This window comes from Triticum urartu, chromosome 2, assembly GCF_003073215.2.
Source record: "Triticum urartu cultivar G1812 chromosome 2, Tu2.1, whole genome shotgun sequence".
Classification (NCBI taxonomy): Eukaryota; Viridiplantae; Streptophyta; class Magnoliopsida; order Poales; family Poaceae; genus Triticum; species Triticum urartu.
Genome location: NC_053023.1, coordinates 214,421,579 through 214,447,716, shown reverse-complemented (window position 1 = coordinate 214,447,716; position 26,138 = coordinate 214,421,579). Strand labels below are relative to the sequence as shown.

General features: G+C 47.5%; 1 protein-coding gene across 1 annotated transcript; it reads right to left on the bottom strand.

Annotated features, from left to right (window-relative positions):
* Nucleotides 1–17,881: 17,881 nt before the first annotated feature.
* Nucleotides 17,882–19,572, bottom strand: LOC125536841. Its single transcript, XM_048700126.1, has 2 exons — nt 19,181–19,572; nt 17,882–18,452 (listed from the first exon to the last, which is right to left on the bottom strand). Exons 1-2 carry the CDS (start codon nt 19,302–19,304, stop codon nt 18,103–18,105), a joined length of 474 nt encoding a protein of 157 aa, XP_048556083.1. The 5' UTR covers nt 19,305–19,572; the 3' UTR covers nt 17,882–18,102.
* Between the last annotated feature and the right edge of the window lie 6,566 nt (nt 19,573–26,138).

Sequence of the window (26,138 nt, the reverse complement as noted above, 5' to 3'; positions counted from 1 at the left end):
CTTTAGGATGAAGGGCAAGGAGTATGTACTTTGTCCAATGTCGCCAAGTCAAGTTGTCGCCGATAAGCACGCCACCCATCGCGGAGATCATAGTGAGAGAGTGAGCGCCACAAGCCCAAATCGAACACCTCCACGATGAGCGACAAGAAGAACTTAGTCCTATTTGCCACCAAAAGTGAGATAAGAGGAGTGTGTGAGAACCCATCTAGTGTCCTACACTACGTCATCGTGTGCAAGGACAATGCCCCACAAATTAACACTTCTCACACTCTACCTCTAGTGTTGTCTTCTCTTTTGCAGGAATTTCACGATGTTTTCCCCGACGAGCTACCTCCGGGACTACCTCCACTACGAGGCATTGAGAACCGCATCGACCTCATCCCCGGAGCACCGCTTCCGAACAAAGCTCCCTACCGCGTCAACCCCGAAGAAACCAAAGAAATACAAAGGCAAGTAAAGCATCTCATAGACCATGGACATGTGTGTGAAAGTTTGAGCCCTTGTGCCGTCCCGGTCATTCTTGTGCCAAAACGAGACGGTAGCTTTCGCATGTGCTCTGATTGTAGACCTATCAATGCTATCACCGTTCGCTATAGGTATCCCATCCCAGGCCTAGATGATATGCTTGATGAGCTTACCAGTGCCACTATATTTTCCAAAATTGATCTTAATAGTGGTTACTATCAAATCTGCATACAAGAGGGTGATGAATGAAAAACCGCTTTCAGAACCAAGTTTGGCTTGTATGAGTGGTTAGTCATGCTTATGGGTCTATCGGAAGCACCGGGTACTTTTATACGTCTTATGAATCAAGTCTTTCGCCTTTACATTGGTATATTTGTTGTGGTCTACTTTGCTGATATCCTTGTTTTTAGCAAGTCTCTCAAAGAGCATGTCACCCATGTTAGAACTGTTTTGCAAACTCTTCGAAAAGAGCATCTCTATGCTAATATGGAGAAATGCCTTTTTGGCATTGACAAGCTCGTTTTCTTGGGTTTTGTTATTTTCTCTAAGGGTGTTCATGTTGATGAGTCCAAGATCAATGCTATTAAGACTTGGCCACAACCAACCAATTTGCAACAAGTGCGTAGCTTTCTTGGACTTGCGGGTTTCTATCGTCGCTTTGTGAAGGATTTTAGCACCATTGCTTCGCCTTTGCATGCTTTGAGCAAGATGAATGTGCCTTTTGTTTGGGGACCATCGCAAGATACCGCTTTCAATGAGCTTAAGAATGTGCTTACTCATGGTCCCGTGCTTACTTTACCCAACTTTGACAAACCCTTTGAGATTCATTGCGATGCTAGTGGTAATTGCGTAGGATGTGTGTTAATGCAAGAGAAGCGCCCCATAGCTTACTTTAGTGAGAAACCCTCCAGAACGCAACTCAATTACCCCAACTATGACAAAGAGCTATATGCTTTAGTCCACGTTTTGCATGAATGGGAACACAGTCTTCGCCCTCATGAGTTTATCATTCATACCGATCATGAAACGCTCAAGTACCTCAAGGGCCAAACCAAGTTGAACAAGCGTCATGCTAAATGGAGTGAATTTATTGAGTCTTTTCCTTATGTCATCAAGTACATTAAGGGCAAAGAAAACATTGTAGCGGATGCCCTTTCTTGCATATGCATGCTTGTTACTCAACTTGAATTGGATGTCATTGGTTTTGAGCATATCAAAGACTTGTATGAGCATGATCCTACTTTTGCTACTCCTTATGCCAAGTGTTTGTCGCACACATCTTGGGAACGCTATTACATCAAAGATGGATATCTTATGAGAGATAACAAACTTTGCATCCCCGAGTCTTCTCTTCGTTTGTTGCTTTTGCAGGAATCTCATCGAGGAGGCTTAATGGGACATTTTGGACGCGACAAGACGTTCGCCACGCTCTCGACAAACTACTTTTGGCCAAAGATGTTTCGCGACGTCAACCACTTCACCAACCGTTGCTCTACATGTCGCAAAGCTAAGTCCAAATCTCAATCCCACGGCCTTTATATTCCTCTTCCAATTCCATATCAACCATGGGAAGACATTAGCATGGACTTTGTACTTGGTTTACCTAGTACTAGAAATGGCAAGGTTTCGGTATTTGTCGTTGTGGACCGTTTCTCAAAAATGGCACATTTCATTCCTTGCAACAAGATAGACGATGCTTCACATGTTGCTAATCTCTTCTGTAGGGAAATATTGCGCCTATATGGAGTGCCAAAGACTATCGTCTCGGACTGCAACGTCAAGTTCCTTAACTACTTTTGGAAGACTCTATGTGCCAAGCTCAGAATCAAGCTGCTCTTCTCTACGGCATGTCATCCACAAACCGACGGCCAAATGGAAGTTACCAACTGCACACTCTCCGTTCTACTTCGGGTGCTCATCAAGAAGAACATCAAGGAGTGGGAGGAGTGCCTACCTATCGCCGAGTTCGCCTACAACCGAGCAAAACACTCAACAACCGGCAAGTCCCCTTCGAGGTCGTCTACGGTTTCAACCCTTTGTCCCCTTTGGACACTCTACCTCTACCACTCCAAGAGTGCATCAATTTGGACGCAAGTGCACGTGTGACACATCTCAAGAAGGTGCATGAATATACAAGAAACACCATCGAGCGCCAAGTTCAACGCCTTGCGACCAAGCTCAACTTCAACAAGCAACCTATGATCTTCAACATTGGTGATCTTGCATTGCTACACCTTCGCAAGGACCGTTTTCCAAAAGAACGCAAGTCCAAGCTTCGACCCCGAGCAGATGGACCTTTCAAGGTGCTCGCACGATACAACGACAATGCTTACAAGATCGACCTTCCGCGCGACAAGTACAACGTGAGCGACATCTTCAACGTCAAAGATCTTTCTCCCTTCCATGGTGATGAAGAATTTGATCCGAGGACGGATCTTCCCCAAGGGAGGTGAGATGATGCGGAGCATCCCAAGGCCATCCCCATGGACCCAACTACATCTCCTTCGACACCTCTTGGACCCATGACACGAGCATGTGCAAGAGCTCTTGAAACCGAGGTGACATCTCTCCTCTCACAATGCCACTTCGATGCACATGAGACATGGTTACTACCTCATATTGACAATTTGTGCATACTTAGGTATCATGGAGAACCTAAGGAGCAAGGACAAGAAGAAGAGGAAGATGGATGAGAAGACGGAGAAGAAGGAGGGCTGAAGGAAAAGTCCCAGCCACCGGACGACCGGCCGGGAAGATGCAACAAGGCAATCATAATGTGAGTCAATCCATGCATAAGATACAAATTTGTCATGTGTATGATATGTACATCGAGCATGACATGTGTGAGCACAATCAACAAATATGGAGGTGTTGGTGTACCAATTCTCGATGTCGTGGCATGAGTGGATGTTCGAAGGTGCATCCAATAACTCCGAGCGCTCCTCAATGTGAAGGCCCATAGAGCCAATCTCCCATGTCGCACCTCCGTTCGCGAGATGTATCATGTAGACAACAAGAAGGAGACAAGAATGAAAAAGTGACCCATCCAATATGCGTAATTGAGGATGGCTCAAAGGGAAGGGGTTCACCTTTAGGAGATTCTTGCAAATGTTGGTGTTGCACATCGTGTATGCCTTCACATGACCAAATTGTCTCACGACGGTATCGCCTTGTGAATCCTTCAAAATGAAAGAACATGACAAACACTTGGAAAAACAAATGAGGTTAGCGGAAGTGCAAAACCTATCATTCGTGAGGTAAAATACCAAATAAGTGTATGCATCATGCTCATCATAAGAAAGGACAAGGAAGCATTTCATAGTATGGAGGCATATGATGCGAGAACAACCAAATAGAATAGGCGCAATCAAGCAAGAATGCATCACAAGTAAAGTGTCCAAGTTTCCGAGATCAATAATCATAGATGCAACAATTGGAGGCAAGCGACAATGAACAATATGTATCATGTGAGAGGCATGACTATATAGGTCCTCAACCCAAGGAAACGGGTAAGAAAGGAACATGGGTGATGCAACAAACCAAGCAATCATAGCAATCAAGTGGTTTAAGCTAGTAGTGCGTAGATGCAACATACTAGAGGGAATCATGTCAAGCATGTCATGTGTGCAAATGGTGGTCATATCATAAGCATGAAGACGAGATATGAGAAAAATATCATCATGTATTGGCGAGAGGCCATATGTAAATAACAATGGGACATCATGACTCTCCCAGCACAACAAGCATCAATAGCATGAGGCATATGATAAACATGGCAATAGCAACAAGGGTCTCCACCAAGCATGCAAATACACATAGAAATAGTATAATGGTTAATCATGGGTAAATGCACGCAAGGGTCACAATTGCATGGCAAAATCATAGAAAGAGGCATAGCATGAAAAGTAAACACGAGAAAATGGGCATAACGTGACAAATGGTAAATAGCCCATAGTCGTGTGAGAGCCAAGTAAAAGGAATGTGCGAAGTCGTTGCGCGAAGAGGATGGTGGTAAGAATAGTCCACGGGATCCCAAAGCGTCATTGCTCTCAAGAGCTCGTTTCGTCAACTATTGGGATTGAGAGATTGACGCGTATACATGAGTACCTACAGAAGACAAAGACAGGTGTGTGCGTGGTAGACGTACACATCATCCATCATGATGCGCACATGCATGTGTTGGTTAGCACAAAATAGCCAATGCCCAAATAAATTAGATGCGTGATATAGAAACATGCCATCCATCATGATAGGTTTGTTGTTATGTATAGCATAACGGAGACTCAAATTGTGTAATGCATCACAAGAAATATGTAGAGCATTGTTATTCATTGAATGCATATGGTGCAAGCAATTATGGGAATCATGCAAAGTATGGAATGCATCAAAATCTCCTAATATGTATGAAGAAACTATGGGGTCTCCTCATGAGCATTTGTAGAAATATCACATGGAGAATATTGACAACATCCAAAACAAAGCATATTTGGAATAACGTGATAATGGCATGGTATAGTAGATGAATTGCGCAAATCATGTAAAGGAAGCATAGCAATATCATCACATGAAAAACAAAAGCCAATGACCATCATCTCGTCATCTATGCCATAAATGCAAATGGGATTTATTTTAATGGGGCATGCATAGCTACTATGTTGAGATTGAAATGATGCAATATGGGAAATCTCACTCATAGCATATGACAAGTTTAATGGATTGTTAAACATGATGTGACCAAAAGAATTTTCACATGATATCCTATGGAGCATAGCATCACAACTAGGAAACTCAACATGCTCATCATCATATTCATCATAAATAGGTAAGTCATGACATGAAGAAGTCGCACTAGCATGAGCATGGGAATAGGTGGATCAACATCATGCAAGCAATCATTGGTAAGATAGTCCGCTAGTGGGACAAGAGATGCACCATCACCTATGTTACCTTTGGAGCATCGCTCATGTGTTGTAGGTGAGGTGTCGAAGACCATGTCGTGGTCATCTTCATCTTGATGGAACCATGTGGGGAGCGCATCATCGTCCACCATGGCCATCGTCATCGTTGGAGGTATGGACTCGTCGAGGGTAGGCATGTCGTCATGTAGGAGACCTAGCACCAAAGAAGAAAACACACTTGGAGTAGAGGGTAAGTCGTTAGAAATCATAGTGGCCTCACATGCCGTCTCAACTACCTCACTCACTAAGTGTTGTGGATCACTCACTCTCTCTTGGATGCTCTCACTCATATGGTTGGTGGAGTCACTCACATGGCTCTCAACCTCACATAGGATGTGTGGCATGCTCTCAAGTGTGGGGCTAGTGGTGGTCACACTCATCCACTCATAGGAAATGCACTCAATGTCACATATGGTGGAATCACTCATATCACTCGTGGGGTGGTGGCTCTCCTCACATGGCAATGGGGGAATCTCGTCACATGTCGGTGTCAGAGAGATGTTGGTACAAATGTCTCCATGCTCAATCATGTCGTAGTCGTAGCCGTGCATGAAGGCCGAGGATGGCACATCATCACTCTCCTCTAAGACCAAAGATAAGGTCTCATGTGTGGTCCCGTAGCTTGACTCGGAGAATGAGTCCCTTGGGGGCGCCGTCTTCATGTAGTTGAAGAGGTTCATGCTTGGCGCCGTGGTCGAAGGGGATGGCCCTTGCTCAACCTTCTTGTCGCCGTCTTGTTGTAGGAGGCCCATATGATGTGGCACCTCGTAGCTCGTCTCCATGACCGAAGGGAATGTCCCATGCTCGGCCATCTTCCTTGGGGGGCCTCCGAAGATGGAAGTGTCACCCTCGCTCGCAGGTGGTCGCCTTGTACTTCATGATGTCGATGTAGGCGAACTCATGGGAAGTAGGCGAAGATGCCGTGATGCAGAGCATCCCAAGGTCATCCCCATGGACGCACCTACACCTCCAACGACACCACTTGGACCAATGACACAAGCCCGATCCAAAGCTATCGAAGATAAGGTGAACTCACTCCTCTCCGAACTTCCACTTTCTATGCATGAGACATGGCTACTACCTAAGTCCGAGGTGTTGTGCATGATTAGGCACCAAGAGGGCCCTCCCGAAGATGCGCATGAAGATGTACAAGTCCCCAAGTCCACAGATGAGGAGAGCCAACGGAAGGAGCCAAGAGCATCTCCCAGGCCCCGGACATCCGATCAAGGCCCTGGACATCCGGCCCCTGGAGCGTCTTCCACTACAGCAGCACAGCCGCCTGAAGCTACAGGCCCCGGACATCCGGCCCCGGTAGCCCGGACATCCGGCCTCTCCCGAGCCCCTAGATATCCGGCCACCGGCCCGGAAATCCGGTCCCTCCGAACCCGAGAGCAGCAAATGCCATCACTCCAGCCCGGACATCCAGCCCCCCAGCCCGGACATCCGGCATCGCCTGAAAGCCCGGACATCCGGCCCGACCAACCCGGACATCCGGCCTCCTCTGTCTGCGCACAGTGAAGGGCCGAGGCCCGTGTATCCCTTCTCCCCCTATACTATATATACTCCACCCCATACAACTTTCTAGGGTTAGCAAAGGTTTAGCTCATGCTTGTGTGAGAGCTTTGCTCATCCACTTGGTTACCTTCTCCACGGAGATTCGAGCCTCCACCAGAGAAGATTCCCCCAAGCGGATTCAAGACCCCTCTTTAGGGAAGAACTCAAGACCTCCTCGCGGAGAAGACCGGCTACCCTTGTATCGTCCTTAGTTGTCCGTGGATCGTGTATCTTCTCTTATGTATTCGAGGATCTAGCACTTGTGTGACTTGTTCTTGTTAGTTTGAGTGTTCCTCTTGTGTCTCCGCTTGTGATTTCCCTCGTTTCCCTCTTTGTGTTCCTCGTGTTCTTCGCGGGATCCGCCCCTTTCGTGAAAGATCGGCCGATTAGGGTTCTACCCTACATCATCTTGGTATCAAAAGCCACGTTGATCACGATTTCGGAGCCTCCCCGTCGTGTTTCTAGCCTTGTTTTGTTGTTTTTCGTCCTTATTCGAAAATTCCCCACCAAAAATAGCCCCAGATTTTTTTTTTGTGATTTGTTGGTGTGTTGAGATTTTGTTGGTTTGGATCCATGGATTTGCTTTGTTTTGAGTGGATCTAGCTTCCCATCCTTTTCCCCCCCAATTTCCATCCACAAATTCTTCTGAATTTCGGCCGGACTTAACCTCACCACGCGGTGTTCATCCCGTTCGTCCCCAGATCCAGAGCCCGGACATCCGGCCCGTCAAGCCCGGACATCGTGCCCCACCCGGACATCCGGCCTTCCACCCGGACATCCAACCCCTGGCAGCAACATCTCCATCCACCGCCCCGTTTTCCGCCCAATTTCCACCAAATTTTGTTCCGGTGCCCAACATATACCATATATACTTCCGCATACCTCCACCACTTCCGCATAACCCAACCATTTTTGGAGCGTTTCGCCCTCCGACACATTTGCTACTTTGAGGTTTGAGAATTGGGTGTGGTACCGTATCCTTTTGTGTTTCGGCTATCTAGGTACGGTTCGACATCGACATCACCGCCGCTCATCTTCGCCACGGACGTGTCTTACATCATCACTGTCGTCCTACATCGTCATCAACAACGACCACCTCGACTACATCTTGGTATTCGTGCCACCATTTTGACACCATACCAGAAGCAAGACCGGTAACCTCATATTGGTATTGGACATATCACTCTTGCCATTACATTGATAGCCATCATAGCCTTACTCCTTTGCGTTGCTTACCCATCGAGACTAGCCATTGAGTATTGCCGGCAACGAGACTTGTGCACAATAGTGATCATACTTCCCATAGCATACATACATCATTGTTGCATATATTGGTATCATCTCTTGTGTCACAAAGTTGTCATCCCATATTCATTTGCTATCTTGGTTCGTCAAGCCTTGCATGAGAAAAGAGCTCAAACATCAAAGAGCCAAACAAGCTTTTAAGCAAAGAGAAAAGATAAGCAAAGAGCTTTTAAGCAAGAACCATAGCATCTTACAACATGAAGATTGTCATACTCGATCATCTTGAATCATATCATAGCAACACCTTGCATAAAGAAATATTTGGGATAGAAGTCGTTGCATTTTTGCTAAGTAGGTTGTGCGCAAGTTCTTGTATCCGCCTATTGTGCAATCGTGCTAGCGTCTCTCTAGTGTTGTGCAACAAGAGCATTTTTGTGGATTCCACATTTTGGCTCACCCTTGGTTGCACAACCCCACTTATCTTTTTGCGTGTGTGTTTCCGTGTACCTTATATGCTTGGTCTACTTGTTACATTGCATCTTGCGAATCTTTTCCAACATTATTGAAGCTCACTTACAATTGCATCAAATTTTGTGCCACCATCCTAACCAAGCTCCACCAAAATCTTTTACTTGTGTAGGTGTGAGAAACCGACAAGAACTAGTACCAATTGTGCTATTTTCTTGTCCTACATTGGAGTGATCCTCGATCCACTTTCAACTTCGGTCAAGGGAGCAAGACGACAACATGAACTCCTTCGTCACCAAGAGTCACCTCTTTGGTGCTCAACGTGCTTTGCATCAAGAGAAACAAACTATGAGTGAACGCATCGACAACCTTGCTGCCGAATTGCGACATTCCGAGCAATGTACAAGGGACTACTTCGACCACAAGCTCGACGATCACAAGCAAGCGAATGACGCAAGGATGGACGGAATTCGTGCTTTGTTGCTCAACCGCTCATCTTCCACTACAAGAAGGAGCCGTTCAAGCCGTCACTCTGACTTCACCCTCTCCGGCTCAAGTACACCGACATCGAACACCCTTCGCCGAGCCGCGCGCACCGACCATCAAGCAAGCCTCAATCCACTACGAGACACCGACTCTCAAGAGCGCCGACAACGTCAAACTCAAGAGGCCTTTGCGCTAGCACGAGAACGGCAACGACAATGCCAACATGAAGACGAAGAGCGAGCGCGTCTACACCAAAATGCTCAAGATGCCGAGGCACAACGTCAAGAACAACAACTCCGTGACGCTCAAGCACTGGCGGCGCAACAAGCTCTACGCGATTCGAGTCGAGCCGTAGCCGACCGAAGCCGACAAGCCCGTGAACAAATAGGAAGCACTTCACGAAGAAATTCAAGAATGAAGATTTCAAGCTCGCGTGCATCATCAATTTCCTCCTCGAGCTCGACGAGCTCCTCCACAAGCTCGCCAGGAACAACAAGTCAATCCAGATCATGAAGACAATGGAGATCCTCCACGGCAAGAACAACATGACGATAACAACCCTCCGCGCCAAGAGCACCACGAGTTGATCAATCATCAACAACATGGGCGTCATCATCCTCGACCCCAACACAATGAAGAGCAACGTTATGGCAAACTCAAGTTCACCATGCCCATGTTCAACGGAAGAAACGATCCCGAAGAGTACCTTTCATGGGCATTGAAGGTTGACAAGATCTTCCGTTTGCACAATTATGAAGAAGAGAAGAAGATCGCGATGGCATCCCTTGAGTTCCTAGACTATGTCCTCATTTGGTGGGAACAAATCATAGAGCGCCGAAAGGCAAGAGGTGAACCACCCATCACTACTTGGGCGCAAATGAAGGATGTCATGAGAGCACGCTTCGTACCTACCTACTACAACCGCGACCTCTTCAAGAAACTCCAACAACTCAAGCAAGGAATAAAGAGCGTTGAAGAATATTACAAGGATATGGAGATTGCAATGATAAGAGCCAATGTCACGGAAGATGATGAGCAAACAATGGCACGTTTCTTGAATGGACTCAATCATCCTATCAAGAAGATCGCCGACTCCCAACCATACTCAAATCTCATCGAGCTAGTGCACCAAGCTACCAAAGCGGAACGCCAAGTGCAAGATGATTTCAAGTATGCCAAGTTCTCATCCAAGTCCTACGGCTTCTCCAACAACCAAGCTTCAACGATTCCAACACCGACTACAAGACCTTCTACTTCCAACATCGACAAGTCGACTTCCAAGAAAGCTTCGTAAACTACAAGCCATCCTCCTACGAGCAACTTCAAGGCGAGAGCTTCATCATCATCAACCCCAACCGATGAGACCGTCAAGACGAGTTCCTTCAAGTGTTTCACTTGCGGAGGCCGGGGCCACAAGTCCTACGAGTGCACCAACAAGCGAACTATGGTCTTCAATGACGATGGCACTTATGACTCCATGAGGGAAGGCGAAATGGAAGCCCTCGAGCAAGTCTCCATGCACCGCCAAGTGAACAATGAAGAAGAACAAGTCTTTTGTGATGAAGACTCAAGTCCCGCGCTTGTTGTCTCCAAAGTCTTGACTCTCCAACATCACCAAGAAGAAGACCAACGATGCCACATATTCCACACCAAGGTCGGCATCAATGGACGATCCGTCAAGGTCATCATCGATGGCGGGAGTTGTCATAATCTCCCAAGTGAAGAACTTTGCTCCAAGCTCCAATTGCCCAAGACGAAGCATCCACATCCATACAAAGTGCAATGGCTTAGTGACTCCGGCACCATCCAAGTCGAGCACCGAGTACAAGTCTCCTTCAAAATCGGCGCCTACGAAGACACCTTGGAGTGCGACGTCGTTCCAATGACCGTTTGTCATCTTCTCCTTGGACGGCCATGGCAATTCGATAGAGGAGTCATCCACAATGGCCGAACGAACCACTACATCTGCAAGATGAAGGGCAAGGAGTACGTCATCCGTCCAATGTCGCCAAGTCAAGTGATCGCCGACAAGCAAGCCACCCATCGTGGAGATCATAGTGAGAGAGCGAGCCACCAAAAAGAGAGTGAGCGCCACAAGCCAAAATCGAGTGCCTCCACGTGAGCGAAGACAAAAACCTAGTTATGTTTGCCACGAAACGTGAGATAAGAGAAGTGTGTGAGAACCCACCAAGTGTCCTACACTATGTCCTCGTGTGCAAGGACAATGCACCACAAACTAACACTTCTCACACTCTTCCTCTAGTATTGTCTTCTCTTTTGCAGGAATTTCAAGATGTTTTCCCCGGTGAGCTACCTCTGGGTCTACCTCCTCTACGAGGCATTGAGCACCGAATCGACCTCATCCCCGGAGCACCTCTTCCGAACGAATCTCCATACCGTGTCAACCCCGACGAAACAAAAGAAATACAAAGGCAAGTAAAACATCTTATCGACCATGGACATGTGCGTGAGAGTTTGAGCCCATGTGCCGTCCCGGTCATTCTTGTGCCAAAACGTGACGATAGCTTTCGCATGTGCTCCGACTGTAGACCTATCAATGCTATCACCGTTCTCTATAGGTACCCCATTCCACGCCTAGATGATATGCTTGATGAGCTTAGCGGTGCCACTATATTTTCCAAAATTGATCTTAAGAGTGGTTACTATCAAATCCGCATACAAGAGGGTGATGAATGGAAAACTACCTTCAAAACCAAGTTTGGTTTGTATGAGTGGTTAGTCATGCCTATGGGTCTTTCGGAAGCACTGGGCACTTTTATGCGCCTTATGAATCATGTCTTTCGCCCTTACATTGGTATATTTGTCGTGGTTTACTTCGATGACATTCTTGTGTTTAGCAAATCTATCAAAGAGCATGTCACCCATGTCCGCACCATTTTGCAAATCTATCAAACTCTATGCTAATATGGAGAAATGCCTTTTTGGTGTTGATAAGCTCGTTTTCTTGGGTTATGTTGTTTCTTCTAAGGGTGTTCATGTTGATGAGTCCAAGATCGATGCTATTAAGACTTGGCCGCAACCAACCAACTTGCATCAAGTGCGTAGTTTTCTTGGCCTTGCGGGTTTCTATCGTCGCTTTGTGAAGGATTTTAGCACCATTGCTTTGCCTTTGCATGCTTTGAGCAAGAAGAATGCGCCTTTTGTTTGGGGACCATCCCAAGATACCGCTTTCAATGAGCTTAAGAACTTGCTTACTCATGCTCCCGTGCTTGCCTTACCCAACTTTGACAAACCTTTTGAGATTCATTGCGATGCTAGTGGTAATGGCATAGGGGGTGTGTTAACGCAAGAGAAGCGCCCCATAGCTTACTTTAGTGAGAAACTTTCCAGAGCGCAACTCAATTACCCCATCTATGACAAAGAGCTATATGCTTTAGTCCGCGGTTTGCATGAATGGGAACATTACCTTCGTCCCCATGAGTTTATCATTCATACCGATCATGAGACCCTCAAGTACCTTAAGGGTCAAACCAAGTTGAACAAGCATCATGCTAAATGGAGTGAATTTATTGAGTCTTTTCCTTATGTCATCAAGTACATCAAGGGTAAAGAAAACATAGTAGCGGATGCTCTTTCCCGCATATGCATGCTTATCACGCAACTTGAGTTAGATGTCATTGGCTTCGAGCATATCAAAGACTTGTATGAGCATGATGCAACTTTTGCTACTCCTTATGCCAAGTGTTTGTCGAATACATCTTGGGAACGCTGTTACATCAAAGATGGCTATGTTATGAGAGCTAACAAACTTTGGATCCCCGAGTCGTCTCTTTGTTTGTTGCTTTTGCAGGAATCGCATGGAGGAAGGTTAATGGGACATTTCGGATGCGACAAGACGTTCGCCACGCTCTCGAAGAACTACTTTTGGCCCAAGATGTTTCGGGACGTCAATCGTTTCACCAACCGATGTTCTACATGTCGCAAAGCTAAGTCCAAAGCTCAATCTCATGGCCTCTATATGCCTCTACCAATTCCTTACCAACCATGGGAAGACATTAGCATGGACTTTGTACTCGGTTTGCCTAGGACTCGAAATGGGAAAGATTCCATATTAGTCATTGTGGACCGTTTCTCAAAAATGGCACACTTTATTCCTTGCAACAAGATAGACGATGCTTCACATGTTGCTAATCTCTTTTGTAGGGAAATATTGCGTCTCCATGGTGTGCCAAAGACCATCGTCTCGGACCGCGACGTCAAGTTCCTTAGCTACTTTTGGAAGACCCTATGTGCCAAGCTCGGAATCAAGCTACTCTTCTCCACGGCGTACCATCCTCAAACCGACGGCCAAACAGAGGTGACAAACCGCACACTCTCCGCTCAACTTCAAGTACTCATCAAGAAGAACATCAAGGAGTGGGAGGAGTGTCTACCCATCGCCGAGTTCGCCTACAACCGAGCAAGACACTCAACAACCAGCAAGTCCCCTTTCGAGGTCGTCTACGGATTCAACCCTTTGTCACCATTGGATATTCTCCCTCTACCACTCCAAGAGCGCATCAATTTGGACGCAAGTGCACAAGCGACCCATCTCAAGAAGGTGCATGAAGATATAAGAAACACCATCGAGCGCCAAGTACTACGCCTTGCGACCAAGCTCAATGTCAACAAGCACCCTATGATATTCAACATTGGAGACCTCGTGTGGTACACCTTCGTAAGGACCGCTTTCCCCAAGAACGCAAGTCCAAACTTCGACCACGCGCGGATGTACCATTCAAGCTGCTTGCACGTTACAACAACAACGCATACAAGATCGACATCCCTCATGACAAGTACTCCGTGAGCGACATCTTCAACATCAAAGATCTCTCGGCCTACCATGGTGATGAGGATTTCGATCCGAGGACGGATCTTCCCGAAGGGAGGGGAGATGATGTGGAGCATCCCAAGATCATCCCCATGGACGCACCTACACCTCCAACGACACCACTTGGACCAATGACACGAGCCCGAGCCAAAGCTATCGAAGATAAGGTGAACTCACTCCTCTCCGAACTTCCACTTTCTATGCATGAGACATGGCTACTACCTAAGTCCGAGGTGTTGTGCGTGATTAGGCACCAAGAGGGCCCTCCCGAAGATGCGCATGAAGATGTACAAGTCCCCAAGTCCACGGATGAGGAGAGCCAATGGAAGGAGCCAAGAGCATCTCCCAGGCCCCGGACATCCGACCAAGGCCCCGGACATTCGGCCCCTAGAGCGTCTTCCACTACAGCAGCACAGCCGCCGGAAGCTACAGGCCCCGGACATCCGGCCCCGGCAGCCCGGACATCTGGCCTCTCCCGAGCCCCCGGACATCCGGCCACCGGCCCGGAAATCCGTCCCCTCCGAACCCGAGAGCAGCAAATGCCACCACTCCAGCCCGGACATCCGGCCCCCCAGCCCGGACATCCGGCGTCGCTGAAAGCCCGGACATCCGGCCTCCCATGTCTGCGCACAATGAAGGGCCGAGGACCGTGTATCCCTTCTCCCCCCTAGACTATATATACTCCACCCCGTACAACTTTCTAGGGTTAGCAAAGGTTTAGCTCATGTTTGTGAGAGAGCTTTGCTCATCCACTTGGTTACCTTCTCCACGGAGATTCGAGCCTCCACCGGAGAAGATCCCCCCAAGCAGATTCAAGACCCCTCTTTAGGGAAGAACTCAAGACCTCCTCACGAAGAAGATCGGCTACGATGAGCAGACCTAGCCTCCCTTATACAAGAGCAGGCGTTCCAATCCAACCCGGCGCGCGTCGCTTAGTCGCTGACGTCACGAAAGCTTCGGCTGATACCACGACGTCGAGTGCCCATAACTATTCCCGCGTAGTTGGTTAGTGCATATAGGCCAGTGGCCAGACTCAGATCAAATACCCAGATCTCGTTAAGCGTGTTATTTTGAAGTAACCGCGAACACCGACCAGGGCCAGGCCCACCTCTCTCCTAGGTTGTCTCAACCTGCCCTGTCGCTCCGCCTCAAAGTAATAGTTGGGGGCTGTCGGGAACCCAGGCCCACCACTACCTGGGTGGAACCACCTGCCCCTTCAAGCCCCAACATCGGAATCACTTGCGGGTACTCAATGAGCCAACCCGGCTTTAGTCACAACATGTATAGTATGTATGTATAGTATATACCCGTGATCAACACCCGACGTGATCATGACCCGATAGTATAGCATGGTAGACAGACAAGAATGTAGGGCCACTGATGATAAACTAACATCCTATACTAAGCATTTAGGATTGCAGGTAAGGTATCAACAGCTGTAGCAACAATGACAGGCTATGCATTGGAATAGGATTAACGAAAAGAAGTAACATGCTACACTACTCTAATGCAAGCAGTATAGAGGAGAGTAGGCGATATCTGGTGATCAAGGGGGGGCTTGCCTGGTGGCTCTGGCAAGAAGGGTTCGTCGTCGATGTAGTCGATCACCGGGGTACCGACATCGGTCTCGGGGTCTACTGGAAAGAAGTAATGGAGGGGAACACAATAAATAACAGAGCAATCAAAGCAACGCAAAGGATAACATGGCAATACGCGGTGCTAGGGTGACCTAACGCAGTAGTAGGCGATACCGGTGAAGGGGGAATCATCCAGATATGTATTCCCAGTGTTTCGCGTTTTCAGACAGGCGGACCGAAGGGGGAAGGTTACAGGTTCTCTATGCTAGGGATGCGTGGTGGATGAACGGACTGTGTATTCGGATTCGCCTTGTCGTTCTGAGCAACTTTCGTGTACAAAGTATTTTCATCCGAGCTACGGATTAGTTAATATGATTTTTCAAAGTTTATAGTATTTTCTATGATTTATGGAATATTTTTATTTAATTTAATCCGAATTTGACCAAGTCAAACTGACTAGCCAAAAGGAAGGATGTGTCCCACATGTCATTGACACATAATTCAATTGATGGATAAACTAAAATGGAGGGGTTAAATTAACATAAAGGGCCACATGTCATAGGCTAGCAATTATCCAAAGTAGTACTAATTAGTCTAACTACTAATTAGCTACTAAACTAAATAGGGCCGGTCACATCCAGAGACGCAGCCGGCCACACACACGCTGCATACACACACACACATCTCACAACTACAAAGGGCCGACCAGAGGCACGGCCGATGCTAGGCGCCGACAGACCGGTGGAAGCGTGCGCCGGTCAGCTAATGACCGTTCGATCAAATTAATTTAATCCGTCCGATCGTATGTTACGTGGGTCGGTCGTCCTTTTTCCTTGCTTATTATACTATATTAATAAATCCACAAACCGTTATTACTCCATACTTCATGCGTTGCCGTACTTGACGCCAGAAAATAAGGAGATCGTTTACTCCTCCCACACTCAACGCTGGATGCCGGCCCTTGTGTGCGTCATCGGCCCAACGCCTCCAGCCATGGCCGCTCGTACGTCGCGGCATAGGTGTCGGTGGCGTCCAACCAGCCGTCCCATGGTCTCACAACTTCGAGCATTGCGTGTCGCAGGAGTCGTCGTTCGTTGTAGCACCTAGTCGCCACAGTAGTAGCATGCCACACGGCCGTTCCAGCGGCACCATGCACCACCGCGCAGCTCCTTCGGTGTCACCACTTGCACCATGGTCAACTCTGCCATCGCCGGTTGAAGCTTTTTCTATCGCCGATTGTAGCTTTTTTGGATGCCCGTTGTAGCTTTCTTTGGTCTCAGTTGCAGCTTTCCTCACTGCGGTCGCAGCTTTCCCTATCACTGATTGCCGCCGTCGCTTCACCAGTTGCAGCTCCATCGTGGGACGGTTGCATCTTGTCGTAGCAAGGTTGCAACATTCCCCATGGTTTCGTAGTGGCCGGGCGCCCTCGTTGCCAGTGGTCGCCGTTCGCAGATCCGCCCTTGCCATTCAAGTAGGAAGTAGTCGCCCCGTAGAAAAACGCCGCCGTCTTGTAGCAGGCTGACACCTATGTCATTGCAGGACCTAGTAGCCGCCATCGTAGCACATTCGTCACTGCATCGGTGTGCTGCCGGCCGCAGCACTCAACGTCGCCGCTCACACCATCGACGCATTCAGTTGAAGTTTTTTCTCACACCGGATGAAGCTATTTCCATGCCGGTTGAAGCATTTTTCATAAGTTCAAGCTTTCCACCATCCGGACTGAAACTTTTTTCATCAATTATTGAAAGCTTGTTCTGTAAACGGTTGCAACATCTTTCGTTTTGGGTTGCTGGAGCCTCTGGCTTACAAGGAATGATAAGATCTTCAGACGGGCTCTGATTCATCTAGCTACTTGGAAATTCTACCTAAGAGAAAGTCTACAGATCACTACTTTTCAAGCTAAGCATGAAAAGGCCACATTGATCAATAATTGGATAACATTTCATCTGTAATCATTACGATGTTTCATAGAACCGGTATTGGTTGACATTCTTGCTCGGACATGGCATGTCATGTAACATTTGTACTTTGTTGCATTTTATAATGAAAATTACCGTAGAACGATTGTTCTACGGTCTCGGCTCAAAAAAAAACCTTCTTTCGTTTTGCAGTGCCCGATTGAAACTTTGTATATCTTCCAGTTGAAGGTTTTACACCTATGGTTGAAGCTTTTTAAGTAACGGTTGCAGCTTTTTCAGTTTGGCAGTGGCTGGTCGAAGCTTCCGCTGTCGATGAATGAAGCTTTTTCGATCTAGGCTTGAAGCTTTTTTTGTCAATGGTTGTAACACCCATATCGGTGGTTTCAACATCTCCGCCGCCCATCTGTTTTTATTCATCGGTTCCAGCTTTTGGATTCATCGGTGGATTCTGTAGGAAAAAACAACGATGGATGCAACAAAAATGGCGTCGCTACCGTCGGGGCTCAGGGCGCCGTCATGAATGGTTGCAGCAAAACATCGCGTCGGTGATAGCAAAAACGACGACAGATGCAGCAAAACGTCGTCACCGCCGTCGTGGGTCAGGGCGTCTTGCAGCAAACGTCAACGACGATGGATGCAGCAAAAACAACGTCGCCGCTGTCATGGGTCGGGGCGCCATCATGAATGGTTGCATCAGTCTTCATCGCCGGTGGTAGCATCCTGTAGGCCGGATGCAGCTCCCACGTTTGCCTGTTCCAGCTCTCGGCGTACATGGTTGTCGCATGGCCAACGCCGTGTTGCCTCATCCTGTAGGCACCGATGCAGCGCCCCGCATAGCCGGTTCCAGCTCCCAGTGTACATGGTTCCAGCTCCCTGTTGTACACGGTTGTAGCATGGCCGTGGCCGATGGCAGCACCGCGCGCACGGGCCGCAGCTCTGTAGATGCACCCTACACAGATAGGAGGAGGAAAAGTGGTGATGGTGCAGTTTGGTTGGGGACGACGGGGAGAAAACATCCAAATGCGGTCCTTGCTAGAGAAAAACGAGTAGACGAGGTCCATGAGGAAGAAGATAAGGCCGAAAAGGGGAGAGTAATAAATGCCTGGGCCACAGGTCAGTGTGTCGCGCGTCCAAGTGACCGGCCGAAACATTAGCCGGTCAGCCGGCAGCAAGCGTTTCCCATCCGGCTATGCATGTTGTGCACACACACGCCATGCCCAAGCATCAGCAGCAGCCGGCTGCAGCAGTAAACAGAGCAGCAGCAAAGCGAAGCAGAACAGCAACGCAAGAAGGAGGAGCAGCAGGGCGAGCAGGGGGCAAGAGGAGCAGCGGCTGCGGAATCGGGCGAGCAGCGGTGAGGCCATGCGCGGGAGTCGGGCTGCGCGAACGGGCGGTGCGCCGTCTCGCAGAGGCGGGCTCCGGCATGGCGCGAGGCCAGGGCGGCAGTAGCATGGGACATCACAGGCTGTAGGCGCGAGCGGCGGCCAGCGGTAGCGGCAGGATTAGTAGCGGCCGCAGCAGTACAGAGCAGCAACATGCAGTCGCGGTAGAGAGCAGCAGTAAGTATGCATACGCGTACTAGAGCTTCGGGGCAGCCATGGCGAACGAACCTCGCGAGGCGGACACTACGGGCACAGATCGAGCCAGAAAAAAGTAGCAACCAGAGGAGAGGCTCACCGCGGTGCCGAAAGTGAGCTCGAGGTGGCCGGGAAGGAACCGGAGATGAGGGATCGAGCGACAATGGCGCCGGCGGCCGTGGGTGAATAGGTGGACGATGCGTCGATTGCAGTGGCGTTCTCATCCGATCCAGTGATGTAGTCGATGTAGAGGTCGATGGTGCTGCTCCTGGACAATAGTGTGCCGCGCTAGAGGGCTTCAGAGGACGTCTACGACAATGGCACAACGGCGGCTTTGCTCGGGTGGGCTCGGGATCGGGAGGGAGATGCGTGGGGGAGGCGAACGAGGGGAATAGGGTTCAGAGGGGATTGTAGGGCAGCGGGGGCTCATCTTATCTATCACCGTGACCGTGGGATGGCCAACAGCGCGACATCCACCGCGTGGACGGCGTGCGAGCAAGGCTCGACGTTCCCCTCGGCGAGAGGTTGAGGAAAAGGCCGGCCAGGTTGGGCCGGGCCAGCCTGTAGCAGGGGCCGGGCCGATGCACTGTGCACTTAGGCCCAGTGCCCCAGGGAATTTCCTTTTCTCCTTTTTTTTGGTTTTAGTAATTTATCTTACTATCCAATGATCTTAGTTTAGTAAGCAACTTGGCACTTAAATACTAGGCCATAACTAGGAGTGGTCCAAATATTTTGAGGTCAAATGGACTTAATGATATATTTGTTTATTATAAAAGGCTATTTAGTTGATGTGGGACCTCTTTACAATTTTCCTAGGAACTACTAGGTGAGTCAAATAATGTTGTTTTATGTATGAAAAATAGTTAGTGAAAATTTGCAACCAAACCTACATTTTTATTTTAATGTTTGAAGAAGTAATAATTTCACTTGCTAATTAAATTTGAATTTGGGTTTGAATTTTATCCAGGGGAAATTGATCTTTGTAATTAGGGTGATATGGAATCATTAACGTGGGATTACTATAGCCGGATTTTTCGGGCATCACAAGCAACCACTAATGCTATATGGATCACAATGGGTTAGGTTGCGGAAGTCAGTGGTGGTGTAGCGGATGATGTGGTCGAAGCCCTAGGAAAAGATGCCAAAGTTCACAAAATTTTATGGTGTAAAACCATGGAGGTAGTGTTTTATGGTAAGGGGGATGTCAAGAGCTTCAAAACGAGCTAAAGAACGTCAAAATCGGAGTTCGAATGAATTAGTTATGGCCGAAACAAGAATCAGCCGAAGTATGAAACTACAGGTTACGGACGTCCGTAAAAGGATGGATGTCTGGGGCCCGGACGTCCGGAGTGCTCGGAAATCCGTAAATTTGGCTCGGGTTAGGGGTTCAGGACGTCCGTAAAATGTCGGTCATCCGGTGGGTCGGGGTCAACGCGAGATGCGAGATCCGGGGCGCGATTTTGGGCGGATAATGGGGATTTTGGGGTCAAAATTGATGAGATTTCGTGGATGAAAGATGGGGAAACTTGGGGAGATGCTAGATCCACTTGAAACCAAGCAAATCCATGAATCAAATCCAACAAAACTTAGTCAAACCAACAAATCACAAAAAAATGAGCCTATTTTTGGTGGGGATTTTCGAAATTGGGGAAGAACACAACAAAACTAGGCTAGAAAACGAAGAGGGGAGGCTCCGAAATCGTGATCCTCCCCGTTGAGCCACGATAACCTCCTCACGGTTCTACCCTACATTATCTTGGTATTAGAGCCATGTTGATCATGATTTCGGAGCCTCCCCGTTGTGTTTTCTAGCATAATTTTGTTGTGTTCTTCCCCAATTTCAAAAATCTCCACCAAAAATAGCCCTTTTTTTGTGATTTGTTGGTTTGACGAAGTTTTGTTGGATTTGATCCATGGATTTGCTTTGTTTCGAGTAGATTTAGCATATCCCTACTTTTCCCCACTTTCCATCCATGAAATCTCTCCAATTTTGCCTTTGGAATCATCCATTTCCGCCCCCAATTCGAAAATTTCCGCCCCAAATGAGATCTGGATTCATCGGGCCAGACATCCGGGCCATCGGGCCGGACATCCGGGTCCCTGGCCGGACATCCGGCTCCTGGAGCACCAAATCTGCTCGGTTCTGGACAGACAGCCCCGGAAATCCGGGCTCCACCCCGGACATCCGGCCCCTGGGATTTCAGCCTCCCCCGTTTCACCGTTTTGTCCATAACTAATTCATACGGAGTCCGTTTTTGACGTTCTTTAGCTCGTTGAAAAGCTCTTGACATCCCCCTTCCCACAAAAATACTACCATCATAATTTGACTCCATCAAATTTTTGGAACTTTGGCATCTTTGCCTAGGGCTTCCACCACAACCTTCGCATAACCATCACCGACTTCCGCAACCTAACCAATTTTGTTCCCTATCGCATTGGTAGTTGCTTGAGGAGTGATTTGAGTCTCCTAAGGTGTCTAGGCTACTTAGGGATGATTTCTTCTTCATCAACCACCACGACCACTACCGCATAGGCTTGACCACTATACACTTCCGCCACCCCAACTTAACCCAATTTTGTTTGTGTTGTGAGTTGTGTCTCCTAAGGTGTTTCGGCTACTTAGGGACCGTGCTTCCAACTCCGACACCATGTATAGTCCACCACCTTACCCTCCACTTCCGCATTGCGTTTCAAAACTCATCATTGCATCTACGCAATCCCATTGAGCTTCCGCAACCACCACCGCATCCCGCTACCACTATTTGACATTTGAGATTTTGAGTTCGCGGTTTTTTCGTTTCCTAAGGTGTTTCGGCTACTTAGGGACGAGTCTCCATCATCTTGGTATATCCATCAAAATCACCGCCACTCATCATCGACATAGACGGTAACCTCCATATCATCTTGGTATCGTGGTATCCCTCCATTGTATATTCCCTTGCCATTGCATTGTTAACCCCTGGCCCATTTTGCGTCACTTGCCTATCGAGACTAACCATTTGAGTACTGCCGGAAACGTTACTTGTGCACATTAGTGATCTACACCATACATTACATACATACCATATCATATTGGTATCATATTATCTCGTGTGCCTCAAGTTTGTTCTCGCATATACACAATTTCTATCTTGGTTTGTGCATTGTGCAAAAGTGGCCATACAAAAAAAGAATAAAGCTTTTAAGCAAAAGAGAAAGAGAAAAGAAGCTTGTAAGCAAGTGCCATAGCATCATACCACATTGCATAAGATTGTCATATCCGATCATCTTGGATCATAGCACCGGAACAGCATACATATATAGCATACTCGGGATAGAAAGTTGATACATTTTGCATCTTATAGGTTGTGCACAAGTGTGGAATCCGCCTATTGAGAAATCGTGCTAGCGTCTCTCTTGAGTTGTGCAACACGAGTGTTTTCCGTGGACTCCACATTTTATACTCATTCCTTGGTTGCACGACCCCATTTATCTATCCGTGTGTGTGTTTCCGTGTGCCACATATTGCTATTGGTCTACTTGTTACACTTGCGAATTTGTGAATCTCTTTCAACATCATTGACTCTTGCTAACATTTTGCATTAAAATTTTGTGTCACTATCCTCACCGAGCTCCACCATAAGCCTTATTTGTGTAGGTGTGAGAAACTGACAAGAATTGGTACCAATTGTGCTATTTCCTTGTTACATCATTGAGTGATCATTGATCCATCTTCAATATCGGTTAATAGTGGTATAGTTATTCTCCTTTCTCCACTCACATTTTCTCGAGTCTTGTGATGGATAGGCAAGGCATTTCATCTTTGGTCTACAATAACAACGACGAGTTCGATGCCACGAATAACTCTACCAACGCCAAGATGCAAGCTCAAATGGAGGAGATCAAAGCCCTCATCAAGTCCTACAAGCGATCTTCCTCATCTTTGAGAAGACGCTCAAGAGCACATGCCTCCGAGCTACCATCTCCGGCAAGATCACATCGGCATCGACACCATCACCAACAAAGATGTGAAGGTCAAGAGCTCAACACCAACAACCGCTCAATGACTTCACCATCTCCCTTGGCATCTTCGCCAAGCGACTTCAAGGCATCTTCGCCTTCGGATATACGGTATCTTCGCCAACAAGCACCTCAAGACTACGCTCAAGAGAAGCTCCCCAAGCTCAAGTCTGCGAATTCCACGAGCTACTACGACCTCGACATCGACCACGCAATTCCTTTTTATGGGACTCAAGAACCCGGGGAGTATCTCGAGTGGGAGAGTTTTATGGACGACTACCTCAAGCTACATCAAGTTCCTCCCGAAGATCAAGTGAAGTGCGCCACAAGGAACTTCCACGACTACGCGTCCACATGGTGGCTTCGCACACCTTCGGAGACCTACGATATGAGTTGGCCCAAGACGAAGAGAGCTTTGCGGCATGAGTTCGTGCCCCCAACCTACACGGAACAACTTCAACGCCAATTGGAGAACACCATCCAATGATCCAAGTCCATAGACGAGTACTTCAAGGAGATGAAGAAAGCCTTGCGACGAGCCGGCGTGGACGACTCCATTTCGATGAAGCTCCACATCATGATGGGATTACACAACGACATCTCCAAGACAATCTTCCTCGAGAACTACAAGTCCCTCGACGACAACTACATTGGTGCTCTCAAGGCGGAACAAGAACTCATGAAGGCCAAAGCTTCTCCACCCCAAGCTCACTTGGCGACGACCAAGCTCCATGAGAACGAGCATGAGGCTAGTACCACTAAGATGTCCAAGCCCGATGAGTTCCAAGACGATGCTCCCAAGTCCGACTTCACCGCCATCCCTCTTTGTGGCATTGATGATGCTGAGTCTAGTTCGACTCTTTTTCAAGATGGTGTGGCGACAAGTACGACTATGGAGAACGTCAATGACCAAGCTTTGGAGGTGAGCGACAAGGTGGCGAGCAAGGGTGATGTTTCCATCTTAGGAGGCGAGAGTGATGATGTGCCATCTTCGGCCTTCATCCATGGCGACAACAACGAGATGGTTGAGCATGGGATTTTCCCTTCGACCACGGCGACGTATGATGACTTGAGTGACTTTTGCCACCATATTGAGAGTGAGAGTGACTTCACCACTAGCACCATATATGTGTTGCCACAATTCACATATGAGGAGAGCCACAACCCCCACCACTTGAGTAAGATGAGTGACTCCACCATATGTGAGTTTGAGTGCACCTATTTTGATGGAGTGAGTGAACCACCACATAGAGAGAGTGAGATAGTTGATAGGTCATATGAGGCCACTTTTAACACTAACGACTTGACCTCTACCTATATTGTGTCTTCTCATTTGATGCTAGGTCCCTTATATGATGACGCGCCGATTCTCGACGACTTCGTCCTACCTTTGAAAAAGACGATGGCCATGGTGGAATGTGATGCACCCTCCACATGGTTCCATCAAGATGTAGATGACCACCATTTGGTCTTTCCCACCTCACCTACACCACATGAGTGGAATGACAAAGGTAACATAGGTGAAGGTGATGCTCTAGTCCCACTAGTGGACATTCTTGACATTGATTGCTTGCATGATGTTGATCAACCTATTTCCATGCTTCATGCTAGTGTGACTTCCCCATGCGATGATTTACCCATTTATGATGAGTATGATGATTTCCATGTGGAGTCTATTAGTTGTGATACCATGTTCCATAGGATTTCTTGTGCTAATTCTCTCGGCCACATCATGGTAGCTAATCCGCTTGACTTGTCATATGCTATGCATGAGATCAATCATGTCATATTTGCAATCTCTTCATAGTGACTATGTATATGCCGTTAAAATTAACCCAATTTGCACATATGGCATAGATGACAAGCCCATGGTTATTGGCATTTGTTTTTTTTGTGATGATATTGATATGCTCCCTTTGCATCGTTTATCTCATATGTCATGCCATGACTACCTAGCTTCGGATATTCATTGTTTTGGATGTTGTCCATTTTCTCCATATGATGTTTCCAATATTGCTCATGAGGAGACCCCCATAGTTTCCTCATACATTTTAGGAGATTTTGATTCATCCCATTTATTGCATGATCCCAATACTTATGTGCACAATATGCTCCCCATGAATACACATGATATTGATGTGCCATATATTTGTATGCTCAATTTGCATCCCCATCGTGTTATACACAATAACTATTCTTTCATGATGGATGACATGTTCTTATACCATGCATCAAATTTCTTTGTGCAACGCTTATCGTGTGCTAACTCTCACGTGCACATACACATCATGATGGATGATGTGTACATTTACCACACACACAATCTCTTTCGTTTGTGTCTCTTTTGTGTAGGTACACATGAATTCTTGTCAACCTCGCAATCCCACGAGTTGACAAAACGAGCTCTAGATAGCAATGATGACTTGGGATCCCATGGAGCGTCTTTCCCACCGCTCTCTTTCACGCAAAACTTCACGCATTTCTTCTACATGACCCTCACTTGGCTATGGGTTATTGTCCATTATATATCCTTTGCCCATCTTGCCATGTTCACTTTGCATCATATGTTCATTACTATGCCTTTGCCATGCATTCGTGACCCATGCTTTGCATTACACATGATGATTGATTCTCATACTAGTATGTGTATTTGCAAGCTTGGTGGAGATATTGCTTGTTATTGCCATGTTTGCTTTGTGCCCCGTGCCTATGATGATACTATGATTTGCTTTGTGTTTGTGCTTGCGATATGTCGTGTGCATTGCCTATACCTATTATTTACTCACATGACATCATTGTCATGATTTCCTCTAGTGTGTTGCATCTTCGCTCCACTAGTTTGCACGATATGATTGTTATTGCTTCTTGTCATATCTCTCCATATGTTGCCTCTCTCATTGAGGGAGTCCTGGATTAGGGGGTGTTCGGATAGCCGGACTATACCTTCAGCCGGACTCCTGTACTATTAAGATACAAGATTGAAGACTTCGTCCCATGTCCGGAAGGGACTTTCCTTGGCGTGGAAGGCAAGCTTGGCGATACAAATATGCAGATCTCCT